This window comes from Gekko japonicus, unplaced genomic scaffold (genome assembly GCF_001447785.1).
Source record: "Gekko japonicus isolate JY-2015 unplaced genomic scaffold, Gekko_japonicus_V1.1 scaffold1305, whole genome shotgun sequence".
Lineage (NCBI taxonomy): Eukaryota > Metazoa > Chordata > Lepidosauria > Squamata > Gekkonidae > Gekko > Gekko japonicus.
The window spans coordinates 190,260-206,652 of NW_015170318.1; the positions used below are offsets into that span (position 1 = coordinate 190,260).

At 48.2% G+C, this 16,393-nt stretch overlaps 1 protein-coding gene across 1 annotated transcript in view; it reads right to left on the reverse strand.

The window, feature by feature from the left end:
• The window catches only part of PNP (purine nucleoside phosphorylase), a 36,819-nt gene extending 24,408 nt beyond the window's left edge, over positions 1 to 12,411 (reverse strand). Inside the window, exon 1 of the mRNA XM_015418037.1 lies at positions 12,277 to 12,411. Within this exon, the coding sequence (XP_015273523.1) occupies positions 12,277 to 12,411 (135 nt within the window). The remainder of the gene's footprint in view (positions 1 to 12,276) is intronic.
• Positions 12,412 to 16,393: the final 3,982 nt, after the last annotated feature.

Genomic DNA, 16,393 nt, shown 5'->3' on the forward strand with positions numbered 1-16,393 from the left:
TGATGCAACGGAGAGCAATGACGTCTACGTGGCTGCAGCAGCGTGCAGCTGATCACCTTTGCATCATCTGAGCCCCGGGGAGGGCTGTGTCAGCGTCTCTGGCGTCTGATTGGCTGCTCAGCCGGAGGCCTGTGCGAGCAGGGGAAACACCCACCTGGGCTCCCTGCCCGGCCAGGAAGGAAAGGGTGTTACTGCAGAGAGACCGCAAAGGCGGGAGGGGATAAACATGCAAGAAGAGAGAGAGAGAGAGAGAGAGAGAGAGAGAGAGATAGAGAGAGAGAGAGAGAGAGAGAGAGAGAGAAATGGGAGTACCCGTTTCACCTTGCTGACTAGCTGTCCCTTGTCCAGTACAATAGCAGTACTGGGAGATCTGGGTTCTAATGCCAGACAGCTCAGTTGGGGACCTTGGGCGGGTCTTGCAATCTCTCAGCCTAACCTACCTCCCTGGGATGTTACGGAGGAGGGCACGAGGGCACAGTGCCCTGACCTGAGCGCATATAGAGAAAAGGAAGGATAAAAAGTAAGAGACAGATACTAAGCCCACATGACTCACGCTGCCATTCGAGTTGAGCAGGAAAGAACACAAACAGGGCACATCATTTCTGTTTACAGGGGAACGGCGCTGCACAAAGGCGCACTGAGCCAGGGCCCTTTTCAAGGCCTGGATGGCCATTGGGACCGGCCGGCTCGGACTGTGAGGTTCTAGAAGCATCGGGACATCTGCCCTGCGGCACAGAATGCTCAGTGGGAGGAGCCCTAGCTCAGCACTAGAGCACCTGTTCGGCCCACAGAAGGTCCCAGGTTCAATCCCCAGCATCGCCACGGAAAAGGGTCAGGTGGTAGGTGCTGTGAGAGAGCTCTGCCGAAGGCCCTGGAGAGCTTACTGCCTGTCTGAGCAGGCGATACTGACTTTGATGGACCAAACACTCAAAACGGCCACACCACACTGGCTCTCGGCATGGCGATGGAAACTTCACAGCGTCATAAAAACAAAGACGGTCATAAGAGCAACTGGCCCCAGAATGATTCCAGCATTGAGGACCGATTAATGTTCCAGGCACAGAATCCCACAGATCGGGGGCAACCACCGAAAGGGCCCTGCTTCCAGCAGAGGCTAATCTCGCATCCACCCAAGACGGTACCTTGAGCAAGGACTTCTTAAGGAGCAGGAAGGTTCATGCGGGAGTAGACGTCCCTTCCTTTTGAGGGGCACCATCCTCCAGAGTGGCAGATGGCAATCCAACAGGGATGCCTGCCAGTGACCACATCACTTTTCGAAGAGCCCTGGTGGATCAGTCCGAAGGTCCCGGCTCCTGCATCTTAAGAGTGGCCAACCAGAAACCAGGGCCTGAAGGCCCAAGCCTCCCTTTGCTGCTGCTTCCCAGAGACCGGTGACCACGGGCACATGAGCCTCTAACAGGGTGCTAGAGAAGTCGATACTCTAGTCTGATGCAGCAGGGCAGGTCCTATATGACTCATGCAAACGGAATCATTCGTATCACTTCTTTAAGAATAAAACTTTCCAAGCCACTAGCAGAAAGCTGCAACCAAAATCAATAACATTCTCATTGAAACAGCCGTGAACAGCAGGATTTAAAAAAAAACAAAAAAAAAAGCAGCAATGCTAAGAACACACCAGTGCCTAAAAGTGCAGGAGATTAAAACTGTCTGACTCTGGTGGCCGAAGGACAATGAAGAAGGCACCAGGTGAGACTCCCTGGAGAGGGGGATTTTGCAATTCTACTGCAGCAAAAAGCCTTAGTGCAGGGGTCCCCAACCAAGGTGCCTGCCAGGAGTTCCCTTGGTGCCCACTGAGCTTTTCAGAAAGTGGGCAGGGCCAGTGTAAGGCACGACTTGTTATTGGCTACCATTGTTCAATAGATCAAGATGGGCAGCTGTCGCGTTAGTCTGTCTGTAGCAGTAGAAAAGAGCAAGAGTCCAGCGGCACCTTAAAGACTAACCAAATAGGTGGCAGGGTAGGAGCCCCCGCCTGAGGGGATGGTGGCACCTTCACCAGGTGCACAGTGATGACCTATCAGGTGTACTGTACGAATGTTGCCGATCGCACTGGCCCTTAGGCCTGTGACATCTATGCACGGCGGCAAGCACAAGGCTTGAGTGACTGGGCAAAGAAAAAGAAGCAAAGGCACAAGGGACACAATTCTCCGGAAAGCGAGTCCTACCCAAGAGATTGCTTCCAGCCTTATGCCTCCAGGTATAAAACAAGACGCAGAAATAACCGGCCACAGAGGGCTGCAGTGATTTTAACGACAATCCAGACTGCAGGCGAGTTTGTAAGCAGCTTCGGCTAAGACGACTGTGCTCTGGGTGTTGTAAAAAAGCAGGATGTCCCGGCTCTTCTGTGCATTCCACAGTTTCATGCCTGAAACATGCCAAGTCCAAGAACTTGGTTTCGCATGCAGTGCTAGTCTGAAAACAAAACCCAGGCTTTCTTTTTACATGTCTAGTCTTCAAGGCTGACCACCAAGAGAAGGCTCCAAAAGGTACTGCAGTGGCTCATAGACCCCAAAAGCCGTGGAACCAGATCGGAGCAGCAAATGGACAGAAAATGGGACTCCCGAACCTCGCATATTGGCCATCCCCCACGACCCGGTAGCAGAATCCACCCTGAGAAAGGAGCAAATGCTTATTTTTCCTAATTCTCACACAGAATTCTGCTTTGATGGGTACAAAATTCATTTCCACTTTGTTTCACAAGCCAGGGCCTAACCCCCCACCCCTCCGACACCTACTTTGGGAAATGTGATAAAGATGATTAACCCCCACCAGAATTTATGGCTGACATAATAACAGGGTTGCCCAACTCTCACTCAGCCACCCATGGCCTCCACCCTCACAAGGGAAAATTCCATTCTGGTGGCACATCCATGCACGACGTGCATTACAGTGGTGAGGTGACCCAGGACTAAGGGACGAGAACGGGATTTTGAAGAATGTGTCATAGATAACAGCGGGGATGAGGAGGTCTGTCTATATAGTGAGTCTCTCCACTCCATTCACTGCAGCTTGGGCGAATGCACACCCCAGCCATGCCCCCTTCCCTCATCCCCATTGGCTGCAGCCCGATCCAAGATCTGAAGGCAAAGCCGGAAGACACCTCGCCCTCCCCGGCAAGCCACTGGAATGTGGCAGCCTTTATGAAATTGAAATGTCACACTTTTCATCTTCAGTCTGAAGGGGAAAGGGGAATCTATTGAGGGTCTCGTCAATTATACCATGTATTCATATATGTACTCCCATGTGGTTGCTTTCAAGGACAAAATATCCAAATCACATCCGTAACTACGATTTAAGGCAATTTCTCGTCCCCTCACACCATCCCAGGCCACAATTGAAATTGAAATGTCACACTTTTCATGTTCAGTCTGAAGGGGAAAGGGGAATCTATTGAGGGTCTTGTCAATTATACCATGTATTCATATATGTACTCCCATGTTGTTGCTTTCAAGGACAAAATATCCAAATCACATCCGTAACTACGATTTAAGGCAATTTAAATTCTTCCCCTCACACCATCCCAGGCCAATGCACACACACAATTGTTTCACCTCCAAATTTTTGGCTTCTAGTCTCCATTTCTACCGTCCGATGCAAAGAATGAAGCCGGGGGTCCCCTACTCAACATGGTGCCGTGAGCACCGTGGACTGGATCCTGCCCACACCCTCTCCTGGAGCCTACCAAGTGGTTTTAGAAAGTGGAAGGGGGCAAGCAGGGCTTTCACCCATGGCCTCCACCCTCACAAGGGAAAATTCCATTCTGGTGGCACATCCATGCACGACGTACATTACAGTGGTAACCCAAGACTAAGGGACAAGAACGGGATTTTGAAGAATGTGTCATAGATAACAGCGGGGATGAGGAGGCCTATCTATATAGTGAGTCTCTCCCCTCCATTCACTGCAGCTTGGGCGAAGGCACACCCCAGCCATGCCCCTTTCCCTCGTTCCCATTGGCTGCAGCCAGATCCAAGATCTGAAGGCAAAGCCGGAAGACACCTCGCCCTCCCCGGCAAGCAACTAGAATGTGGCAGCATTACTGAAATTGAAATGTCACACTTTTCATGTTCAGTCTGAAGGGGAAAGGGGAATCTATTGAGGGTCTCGTCAATTATACCATGTATTCATATATGTACTACCATGTTGTTGCTTTCAAGGACAAAATATCCAAATCACATCCGTAACTACGATTTAAGGCAATTTAAATTCTTCCCCTCACACCATCCCAGGCCAATGCACACACACAATTGTTTCACCTCCAAATTTTTGGCTTCTAGTCTCCATTTCTACCGTCCGATGAAGCCGGGGGTTCCCTACTCAACATGGTGCCGTGAGCACCGTGGACTGGATCCTGCCCACACCCTTTCCTGGAGCCTACCAAGTGGTTTTAGAAAGTGGAAGGGGGCAAGCGGGGCTTTCGCCCATGAGGGCTACTGATTGTCCACTTGAGATCTGTTTGGCCGCACAGATTTTTAAAAACGTTGCTTTGGCAGCAGCGGCAGCAGCCTCTTTGTGGTTGGCTCCACTTCCGGCAGCAGCCATGTTGTGGCAGCCATGTTGTGACTGTGCCCACCACCACCCTGTGTCAGAATTCCAAATGGGCCCACCACCTGGAAAAGACTGCAGACCCTTGACATAGATGCTGTATACGCTGTATAAGAAGGGGACCCCAGAATGCAGAATCCCACCCACCTCAGCAATGTTACATTCCCTTTCGAGAAAGATCTCCAGGCATCACAGCATCAAACTGCACACTTTCTTTCTCCCCAAATCTGACAGAAGTTTCCTCCTCGTGGCTTTATTTTTTATTTTAACCTTCCTCTCTACTATGCCTCGAGTCTCAACAAGAAAGGTGGGCTGTCAATGAAATAAACCAATCAATAAATAATGGGGAATTTCAGACAGGCGATAGATTCCGGAAGGGAACCGGTTCTCAAACGGGTTCTGGTCTGTCATTTCAGACAGAACCCATTTGAGAACCGGTTCCCTTCCGGAATATATTTGCCATTTCATACACAAACGCTTAAGTCCCGTTTAGGAACCGGGACTGAAGCGTTTTACCTGTCATCCACTTCCAAGTGGTCTCCAGTGCCCTCTCCCGGTACCGATACGCTTTTTCCCCGCCTTTTTTCGCCCACGCGGGCGATCTCCGGCGGTTTTTTTTTCTTTTTGAACGTTCGATTTATAGCGTTATAATGCTATAACGGAATAGCATTATATCAATACCATTGGAATGCATGGAGTGTTTTGTTATACTGCTATAGCGCTATAAATCGAACGTTTTTTAAAAAAATCGATCACCCGCATGGGAGGAAAATGGCAGGAAAACAAAGCAGTGCAAGTCTGAAATGCCAAACCGCTTCTGATCCGGCTCATTTCCGGTAGGGGCAAGCCCTGTGTGAAATGGCAGCCCTGTACCGGTTCACTTCAAAACGGATGATTGCCGGCTTGAAACCGGGTGAAACTGGGTAATGTGAAATTCCCCAATGCCTATGACTTCTGGAACAGTTCTGTGTGTACAAGGTGCCTGCCACACCTTACTTTCTCTCCACAACAGCAGGCCAGGGCTACAAGCCTGTGCCCCGTGTCTTTCTGGTGGGTATCATGGTTGAATAAGCGATCTGAATGTGGATTTCCTGAGCTAATATCCAGCAAGCAGAGGAGCTCCCAAGGATCTGAGGCTGGATCAACCCAGGAGGCTGTGAAAAGGAAATACCTCATATCCACGGTTCCCTCTAAGCTGAGTTAGTGGGAGCTAGCTCACGGTTTTTTAGCCTCCAGCTCACACATTTTTGTCTTCGCTCAGGAAGGAGGGCTCCAGAGCAAAAGAATTTGTGCAGTAGCCAAATTGCTCGCTCACAACTTTAGTGCCAGTAGCTCACAAAGTGGAATTTTTGCTCACAACACTCCACAGCTTAGATTCCCCAGCTTGATCTCCCAAATCAGTGGTTTCCTCCCCTTCCACCAGCACGGGGGAGTCCAAAGTTCCCCAGAAAATTAACACGAAAGGATACAAGAGTCTTATTTATTGGCCATGCTCAACCAAGCAGGAAAACTGGGTTATTGATAAACTTCCATACGCTATGAAACTTCCATCCAAGCGATGTCAGCACTTCACAAAGGAAAAATAACCCTGTATAAATTGATCCTCTGGACGAATAATTTCCCTGCTCTAAAGGGAAGTTCAAGGTTCTGTAAAAGAGAAACCAAATTCTCTTATCCTTGACCTGGAACAGTTTTTCCTCCCTTTTTGCTATCAAGTCAAGACTGACTGATGGCAACCACAGGGAGTTTTTGAGGCAAAAGACATTCAGAGGTAGTTTGCCATTGCCTGACTCTGCATAGAGACACGGTAGTCCTTGGTGGCCTCCCATCCAAATACTCACCAGGGCCCAACCCTGTTTAGCCTTCTAAGATCTGACAAGACTGGCAACCAGGAACTACCAGGTAAGAAAACCAAGCCTCTTGCCCCACCAGAATATCAAACCTTCTGCCCCGACAGAGCAATTATATCCTTAGTTATGTCAACAGGTTGCTGTTGGTTGGTTTTTAAGCTTTGTGTTTGTTTTTAAGGTGTTCTATATCTCACAAGGCTATTCTTCCAGGAAAGAGACGACACACAAGAGTCCTGCACTTGTCCAAACAATTACCTTGAACACCTCCCAAAGTTCTCATTGTTTTCAACAGCCACTAACTTTAAAGAAAGCGTGGATCTTTTTAAAGCCGACAAGTTTATGCAGTGTTTCAGAGTTAGCATGCACTTGCCCGAACAATTACCTTAAACACCTCCCAAACAGCCACTAACTTTAAAGAAACCGTGGATCTTTTTAAAACTGACAAGTTTATGCAGTGTTTCAGAGTTAGCCACAATGAGGGCTGTGCCTACCAAAAGCCGGAGCCTAAATCAGAATTACGTAATCCAAAAATGATCACAGTGAAATTGATTTGGAGCATTCAAAGTGCCAAGGAAGTGATCTCCCAAAGCCTATTACCCAGGATCCTTTGAACCAAACACATGATGTGCATAAACAAGTGACCTGCACATGACTCCAACATTTTTCCCCAGTTGTGGTATAGAACCATAGTGTAAGGCTAGCCTAGGGACAGTGCCACATCAGTGCCCAAAGAGAAAAGTCAAGAGAGAGAAAGAGACAGACAGAGAGCTCCTATCTTTCTGAGGGCTTAGCAGAATGAACTTTTCAGCTTTGCAGCCCACATCCTTTCCTCCCTGGGGAGACTGGCAGAGATGGAGAAGCACAAGAGCTGGCAACAGAATTTGAGACAAAAGTACAGAAAGGGGGCACCTGGAGCCAAGCTTGCCAACTCGTGACCCAGAAATCCTCCCCATAAGTCTCCCAGAGCTCTAGGTTTCAGTCCAGTAGCACCCCAAAGACCAGCACGATTTTCAGGGTCTGAGCTTTCAAAAGCCAAAGTTCCCTTTGTCAGATATAAGTAGGAATGGAGACCCCGAGGCCTTGTCAGCCAAATGGGCTCTTAGCCTGGTGTGCCGATGCCCAGCGATGAATGCAGCCAGTGAGAATCCAGAAGCAGACAGGACTTTATTGGAGTAAAGGGGAACTTGGCAATAAAACCCAAGGACTCTGTTAGTAAGGCACCAGGATTAACTTTAAACAACTTTTTTTGTTGTTGTTCAGTCACACAGTCAAGTCCGACTCTTCGCGACCCCGTGGACCGGATCACGCCAGGCCTTCCTGTCTTCCGCCATCCTCTGAAGTTTGCTCAATTTCATGTTCGTTGCATCTACTAAACAACTTTTAGACATGTGCAGATGTCTTCAGATCACAGAGGTTATAGTTCAGTTATTTCTATATAAGTACATTTGTTACACACACACACCCTCACTTGGAATACTTATGGTTCTCTATTGATCTTACAATCTTCGTAAAACAATTTCCTTTTCTCAGGTAACAGCTATGCTCATTCAGCTACGTCTAGACATCTCGCCCTCTTATCTAGTTCACCACATCCCATTCTGTACTTTGACAAAATCTAGCTTGATTTCGCTTGTCAAGCTGCACACGGCAGTGTTTAAGATCTAAAAGGGTGTCTTGCCAACCTGCCTATCATCCTTACATCCCAGTCGGAAGGTGGGAGGGATGTTGCAAAGAAAGTCAGAGTCCGAGGTACAGGGCTCTAGTCGGGGGGGAGCTCTCAGGTACGGAGCTCCGGAAGAGAACCTCTAGGGGGCGGGGCGGTCACGTGGTGAAGCCCCGCCCCCTTCTTTACCCCGCCCTCTGCTTCGATCCTCATTCCGTTTGGGAATGAGGATGAAGCAGGAGGGTAAGTAGCCGGGCCTTCTGACACACTTCCGGTGATGTCAGGGGGTGTGGCCTTCTGTCACTTCCGGTGATGCCAGGGGGCGTGGCATATGCAAATAAGTTATGCTAATGAGTTATGCTAATGAGCTCCGGCAGCTCTTTTTCTACAACAAGACCCCTGCCGAGGTACAATGCAAAATGTAGTCAGCTTGATTAGAGCAGGGGAGAAACGCCTGGGGCAGAAAATTAGGGCTGTGAGATAAGAATCCGACCTCCCTATTCAGCCCTGGGGAGGGCTCATTGTTCTGAATGGTTGAATGAACTCTAGTTGTTGGTCTCTGAATTGCTACGGGGACGCAGATCCAGCTCTTCTACTGCAGACCAGCACAGCTACCCCCTAACAATGCTTTTGATAGCTCTGCAGCCCAGAAAAGACGAGTCCTACCACCCTCCCACCGCACTGGGGGCAAAACATTGGATGGCACCCACGGGGCACAGCTGCCCTCTTCTTTCCCAGCCGTGTAGCCAGGAAGCACAAGTTCTGGGCTGCAAGCTGGCGACTGTATTGAAGCAGATGGCCCTGCCGACCACACCATGCAGGGGGGCAAGTAATCCATCCCTTTAAGCTTTATTCGTGGCAGGCGACACAGTTTCCCTCCCTCCTCCTGACACAGCTTCGGCAGCTATCCCCTTTGGCCTACAAGTTTCACATCTCCTCTTTCTCTCACACACAAATCTGCCTTCTACTGAATCAGACCCTTAGTCCGTCAAGGCCAGCTCAAACCTGTAAACCCCCAAATGTAAATGTAAATGTATTTCAACTGGAAATGAATGTACGATGGAAAACTGAAAATAAACATATTTTTTTTAAAAAAAGGCCAGCTCTTTAAGGTCTCAGACAGAGGTCCTTCACCACCACCTACAGCCAGATCCTTTTAGCTGGCAACAGCTCTCTAAGGTCTCAGACAGAGGTCCTTCACCACCACCTACAGCCAGATCCTTTTAGCTGGACGTGCTGGGGGTTTGAACCTAGGAACTTCTGTTTGCAAAGCAGAGGCTCTACCACTAAGCCATGACCCTCCCCCCCCCAACACACACATACTGCTGCTATGGTACAGCCAAAGAGGGTCAGGAACGTACCCCCCTCCCTACATTGCCGGCAACCAGCCAACCTTCATTCTTTGTAAGACCAACCAGATAGCAACTTCCCAGCGGCCCACAGATCACAGAGTGGCCACAATGAGCCACCCAAGGAGACCCAGGGAGAGGCCGTCACCTGCAGGTCTGGCCATCGAGGAGGAGTCTCAGAGCAGAATAATACACAACTGAATAGATCAGATCGACAGAAACTAGCATGCACTGCATCGTGGTCTCCTGTTATTCACTATTTGATGGGAAATGACATTTTACCAAATGATGAGAATTTTGTGGACTTGATACGAATGTAAGCAGAGCCTCTTGTTTTGATGGTCGATCAGGGCTTATTCATCTTAACCTCATGGCCTTATATGCTTCATTTATAGTTTTAATCTACGTGATGTGATTTTTTTTTGTAAAAATAAAAATTATTACCAAAAAAAAGAAAAGAGTGGCTTACAACCATCTTTCCCTCCCCCTCCCCACAACAGACACCCTGGGAGGTAGGTGGGGCTGAGAGAGCTCTGAGAGAACTGCCCTTGAGAGAACAGCTCTGAAAGGACTTGTGACTGACCCAAGGTCACACCAGCAGCTGCACGTGGAGGAGGAGTGGGGAATCAAACCCGGTTCTCCCAGATTAGTGTCCTCACTCCTAACCACTACACCAAACCAGGCTGGGCCAGAGAAAGATGCTGAGGTCCAAAGGGGCAAATGATCCCAGGGTGCTAATTTACTGCTCACCCTCTACTTATATGTATGGCATGGTGACTTCCATTTCGCTGTATCTGAAGAAGTGTGCATGCACACAAAAGCTTAAACCTTGAATAAAACTCTGTTGGTCTGAAAGGTGCCACTGGACTCAGACTTTGTTCTGCTGCTTCAGACCAACACAGCTACCCACCTGACTATACCTAGATGAAAAACATGTGACTTTCAGCATCTTCCTTTAACATGTTAGAAATTCGTGAGTCGTAAACCCCGCAACCATAACCACCGCTGTCACATCCTCTGAAGAAACCGTTTCCTCACTTCTTCCAGCAAACCCCAGACGTCTCCCTCCCGGATCATCTCATTGCCTCTGTCATTCTAATAGCTCCTTAATAAGCCATGAGGATATGAGCTGCCACTCCTTGGTTCAAGGGTTTTCCTTCTGTGTGGCCAGAGGCGAGGCAAGTATGTCTCGGTTCTCCTTCCCACCCTCCAACATTCTGCAACCAGGGGATCTAATCATGGCTCACCTCACAGGGATGTTGTGAGCATTACTAGCACAACCTAAGTGCAGAGCGTTGTTGGGTACTTAGGAAACGTTTAAGGACATTTATTACCACTCACTAATCCCACGAATTCTTGCTGAATACAAGCTCAGCTGTCCCAACTAGCATCCTCTTTAGCTCATTTTGGCCCCCACTTGATTAACAACTTTATTTTTATTCACTTCATTTATACCCCACTTTTCTTCCCAAAGTGGCTTACATCATTCTCCTGTCCTTCATTTTATCTTCATGACAACAGCCCTGTGAGGTAGGTTTGGCTGAGAGCACGTGACTGGCTCAGTCACCCAGCTAGCTTCTATGGCACAGTGGGGACTCAAATCTATAAAGTAGACCAGCATTACCCCCATACTACAGATGGGGTAAACTGAGGCTAAAGAGGCTTATGGTCACCTAAGGCCACTTATAGTGTGAGCCAGTGCAGTACAGAGGTTAAGGCACTGGACATGGGGCTGGGAGACCCGGGTTCAAATCCTTACTCTGCTAGGAAATATACTGAGTGACCCGAGGCCACTTTGGTGTAGTCGTGGTTAAGTGCGGTGGACTCTAATCTGGGAGAGCTGGGTTTGATTCCCCACTCCTCCACTTGCACCCGGCTGGATGACCTTCGGCAAGTCGTAGTTCTGATAAGAGCTGTTCTTGAAAAAGAGCAGTTTCTGTCAAGAGCACTCTCAGCCCCACCTACCGCACAGGGTGTCTGTTGTGGGGAGGGGAAGGGAAAGGAGTGTGTAAGCCGCTCTGAGACACCTTTGGGTAGTGAAGGGCAGGGTATAAATCCAATCTCTTCTTCTTCTTCAATTTCCCACAGGCTAGCATATCTCACAGGGTTTTTGTCAAAGGAAAACCAGGAAGGCAGACCCCTTTATGCCACTCTGAGCTACCTGGAAAAACAGCGGGATAAAAATGTGCTACAGACAACTGCATTAGCAATTGGAAGCAAAATGTAGAACCGTCTGCCTCTCAGTTCATGGTCTGTTCTCTATGCTGCTCTAGATTTTTTGGCGTTTCCTTCCAGCCTCCCCCACCCACCCCTATACATACCAGACTCCAGCATCCTTATCCCCAAAGCCACCTTCTCTCAAAATAAGAGCCCAGGAGGAGCGACTCCCCCCCACCCCCAATTCTCCCCTCCACTCTAATTTTCCTTTTCGGCCCTCCCCATCTCCTTTCCAGGGTTTAACAGGGGAAGGGGCTCATTCCTAGTATTCAGAGCCCACCCCCTTTTACAAATGTGGGGGCGGGCTGATAAGTAATATCAAGCTTTCTTTATTAAAAAAAACAACACAGTAGTTATCGAAAGAGATAAGGGGGAGAATCATGCGGGCTCCCTCATCCTTTGAAGCCGCTGATCTAACAGCCACGTGCCGGCGAGAATCTCCCCCGTAGCGCCGCCATAAAATAACATCCAAAGCACCCCTCTCCCCCCAAGAGATCCTGACCTCTTTTCTTGCTGACCCGCCATGCCGGATTTTCTCTTCCCCGAGACGCCCGTCCGAGTTTCTTGGCTCGCTCGAGGATTGCTCTCCCGAGGGACTCGCGCTCAGCGCAGCAGGCAGAGAGACTTAACCGGCCTCCTGAGAGCGCGTGTCGTCACAGGCAACGCCGGCCAATCGGCGGCTCTTCCCCGGCGGGTAACAAAGGTTGCCTAGGAGACGCCGGGTCCTCTCGTCATCGCCTTTGGACCGCTTTCGCCCTGCCCACTCCATTCACCGTTCGGCCTTTGGGGGGCGCTGGTGGAAGGGGGCCGGCGGAGGAGGGCGCTGATTGGCTGGACCCGGGAGGCTTTGCGGAACACCTGCCGCGGAGATGGGGGGGGTTTCCAGCGCCGCGCGCTCCCGCGTGACCGCTGCGGGTGGCGGCGGCGTGACCGAGCGGCTGCAGCAGGGAAATGGGGGAATTGTCGCGAAAAGGAGGCTGCGGCGCTTCCCGCTCCAGGACTCTCCCGAGTCAAGTGGCCAGATGGCCCGGCCGTTCCCTTGGCATGTCCGGCCACTGCCGCTCCCCGCACGCAGCTGTCTCGTCCCGAGCGCCTCCCCCAGACTCCAGATAAAACCCTCTAAGCTGTGGAGTCTTGTGAGCAAAAATGCTACTTTGTGAGCCACTGGCAATTAAAGCTGTGAGCGAGCCATTTGGCCGCTGCGTAAATGAGTTTGTTCTGGAGCCCTCCTTCCCGAGCTAAGAGGAAAATGTGTGAGCCGGAGGCTAAAAAACTGTGAGCCAGCTCACACTAACTCAGCTTAGAGGGAACACTGCAAGTCGCAGCTGACTATCCGGCCTGTTAACTGCTTTTCACACACACCCTCTTCCCCCCCCATGTAATGTAAACGGGGGGGGGGGGTTTCAGAAATTTGCATTATGGCGCCATGTAGATGTTAGGTTTTATGGATAAGGGTTGTTTTTAGATTGTTTAATGTTATTTTATATGGCGTGACCTTGGGTCAGTCACAAGTTCTCTCAGAGCTGTTCTCTCAAGGGCAGTCCTCGAAAGAGCTCTCTCAGCCCCACCTACCTCACAGGGTGTCTGTTGTGGGGAGGGGAAGGGAAGGAGATTGTAAGGCACTCTGAGACTCCTTCAAGTAGTGAAGGGTGGGGTATAAATCCAATCTCTTCTTCTCTTTATGTATGTATTTTATTTAAATGTGTTGTGCACCGCCCAGAGCCTGCTTGCGGGGAGGGCGGTGCAGAAGCCAAAATAAATTAAATGACACATTGGCGTCTCCACACCTAGAGCCCTCTGTCTTTCTCTGCTGTAAATAGTGAATGTTGAGTTTTTGGGGATCTGGGTGGGGAGGAATAATTGGATTTTTTTTAGAAAAGAGTCCAGGAGCACCTTAAAGACTAACAAAATTTGTGGTAAAGGTGGAGCTTTCATGAGTCACTGCTCACTTCTTCAGATACAGATTCTATAGATACATGAAGAAGTTGAGCCTACCACAAACTTTGTTAGTCTTTAAGGTGCCGCTGGACTCTTTTCTACAGCTACAGACAAACTAACAGGACTACCCATCTAGATTATTTTAATTAGGTATTTATAACTTGCTTTTCTCTCCCATGGAGGGCCCAAGGTGGTTTCCTGTATTCTCCTTTTCTCCATTTTATCCTCACAACAACCTTGTGAGGTGGGTCAGGATGAGAGAGGGAATCACTGGCCAAAGGTCATCCAATGAGTTTTCATGGCAGAAGGGCAAAAGAATTTGATACTTTAAACACTACATCATTCTGGTTCTACGCTAAAAGTTTAAAAACTAAAATGGGGAGGGGGCATGAAATTGCCTGACACACTATGCGGGTCGCAGATAACAAGACTTAACGGCATGGCCTGAAACATCTCCCCCTCCCATTCTTGAGTAAATTATTAAGAGTTCTGAATAATTCAAAAGCTTGCTCACTTTTTGGGATTATTTTGGCTGTTCTTAGTTCAAAGGAATCACATGGCTTTTGCTTGTAATAGAACAGTTCCAAAAGAGGTTAGCATGTCAGTCTACGACATCACAAAGTCGTGGTAACCTAAAGACAAACTGTTATTTTAGCACATACTGTGGTGTATTGGTTAATGTGTAAGGACCAGGTTCTGGGAGACTTGAGTTCAAATTGCTACCATGCCCAAGGAAGCTTGCTAGGTGAATTTGGGCAAGTCACTCACTCACTTTTTCAGCCCAGCCTACCTCACAGGGCTATTGTGAGGTTAAAATGGAGGAAAGGAGACTGTTGTACAGTGGGAGAGGAAGGTACGAAATAAGAGATCCCACTTTTTCAGGTTGTTGGCCCTGGTCCATTGAACCTTACACTAGAATTTTTTTAAAAAAGTTTTAAGCTTTGAGGTGCCATAAGGCTCCTTTTATATATGTGTGTATATAGTGACGCATTTGGTCTAACTAGCTATGAATCTGGCTTGATCTAGTTACTTTGGCTTGCTTTATCTCTGTGTTAGTCTAATATTTACACATCGTACGGGGTTTTTTTATATCACACCTAGGAAACCGTCTTATATCCGGTCACACTACTGATGCAGCTAGGCCTGTATTTATACAGACAATGGCTCTTTAAGATCTGCGCAAAAGGTATTCCCCAATACCCGCTATAAACTTAAAACCAGCATTATGATCCACTTATGGATGCAGACAGATGTTGCTGTATCCCTTGGCACCTCTTTGGTGGAAACGATGGAAGTTAGATCGGAAAACGACTTCAAAAACCAAAAATACCAAATAAGGAACGCAAATGATGAGCAGAGCCAGATTTACGCACATACTATGTAAACTATAGCTAAGGGCCTCAGATTAGGAGAGGCCTCTGAATACTTTTTTGAAAAATACACATTTTGGGTGTCATAGTATGCTGCCTCTTAAAGCTGACAGAACTTTGAGGCCTCAGCATCTTCATCCAGCCTCTAATCTTTTTCTATCTCTGTTCTTCAGTCTCGTTGTTTCTCTGTACGTTCTCTCACAGATTGTCATATTGCTGGTTGAGGTATACATAAGCACCAATAAGGGAAAGAATTGCCAAAATTAGGTATAATTTACAACCACATTTTTATGTGTGAGCTTGAAAATCATGGAACCAGATCCATGTCACTGTTTGGCTACAAGATAAAATGTGAATCAAATCAACACCTGCTTTGGCTTATTATATCAACAATTGTTCTTAGGGTATATGTGTATCTATGTATGAGAGACCTTTGAAGAAGGCCCATAGGGCTGAAATGTGTTTGTGCTTCTTTACTGTCATTATGGTCTTATCTGCATGTCATCAACTTATGGGTATTCATTTGTATTATGTAATGTACACTGTGGACTACTTAGCCCAGTGGTTTCAATCTAGAGGCTACATTTGAGGCCAGTGTTCCCTCTAAGCTGAGTTAGTGTGAGCTAGCTCACAGCTTTTTAGCCTCCGGCTCACAAATTTCTGTCTTAGCTCAGGAAGGAGGGCTCCAGAGCAAACTAATTTATGCAGTATCCAAATCGCCCGCTCACAACTTTAATGCCAGTTGCTCACAAAGGAGATTTTTTGCTCAGAAAACAACGCAGCTTAGAGGGAGCATTGTTTGAGGCCTGTGTTTTTAATCTGATTTTGTTTAATCCATGTTTAATATTGTTGCTGCTCAACCTTCGTGGTACCTAACCGAAAGGGTTCTCTCTCAGCCTGAGACTGAAGCAAGCACGTCTGTTGAATGTATTCAGGCATGTTCTTTCAAAGCACGGGGCAGTTTTCTAGGAAGCAAACTGGAACTCCCATTAAGTCAGTCTCTGGTCTGCAGAGGGGTGACCGCTTGCGTTCCTTGAGATGTTCCCACCCTGTGTTTTCAAACCTGCTAATTAGTCCAAACAGGTTGTTAATTGCATAACACAAAACTAAGTGTAAATCTATTCGGAGCCCAAGGCACACAACCTGTCCAACATGTGTTCAACGTCTGTTTGTAATCAGATAAGATGATATGCAAGGTAGGTTCTGACAGATTAGTGACTGATTGGATCAGTGGCCTGGCCTCTACAGAGATCTGTAACTTTACCTCATGCTTACCTGGGCAGTGATAAAAAAAATATCCAAGGTTCCAGGAAGCTGGAGGTGAGAGATGGCCAAGCAGGTGAATCAGAGGGTGATGAGAATGACTTTCTTCATCAGGTGACATAGGTTGAGAGGACGGTGCTCTAGAATGACTGATCTTCCTGATCTTGGAGAAGCCTGGCT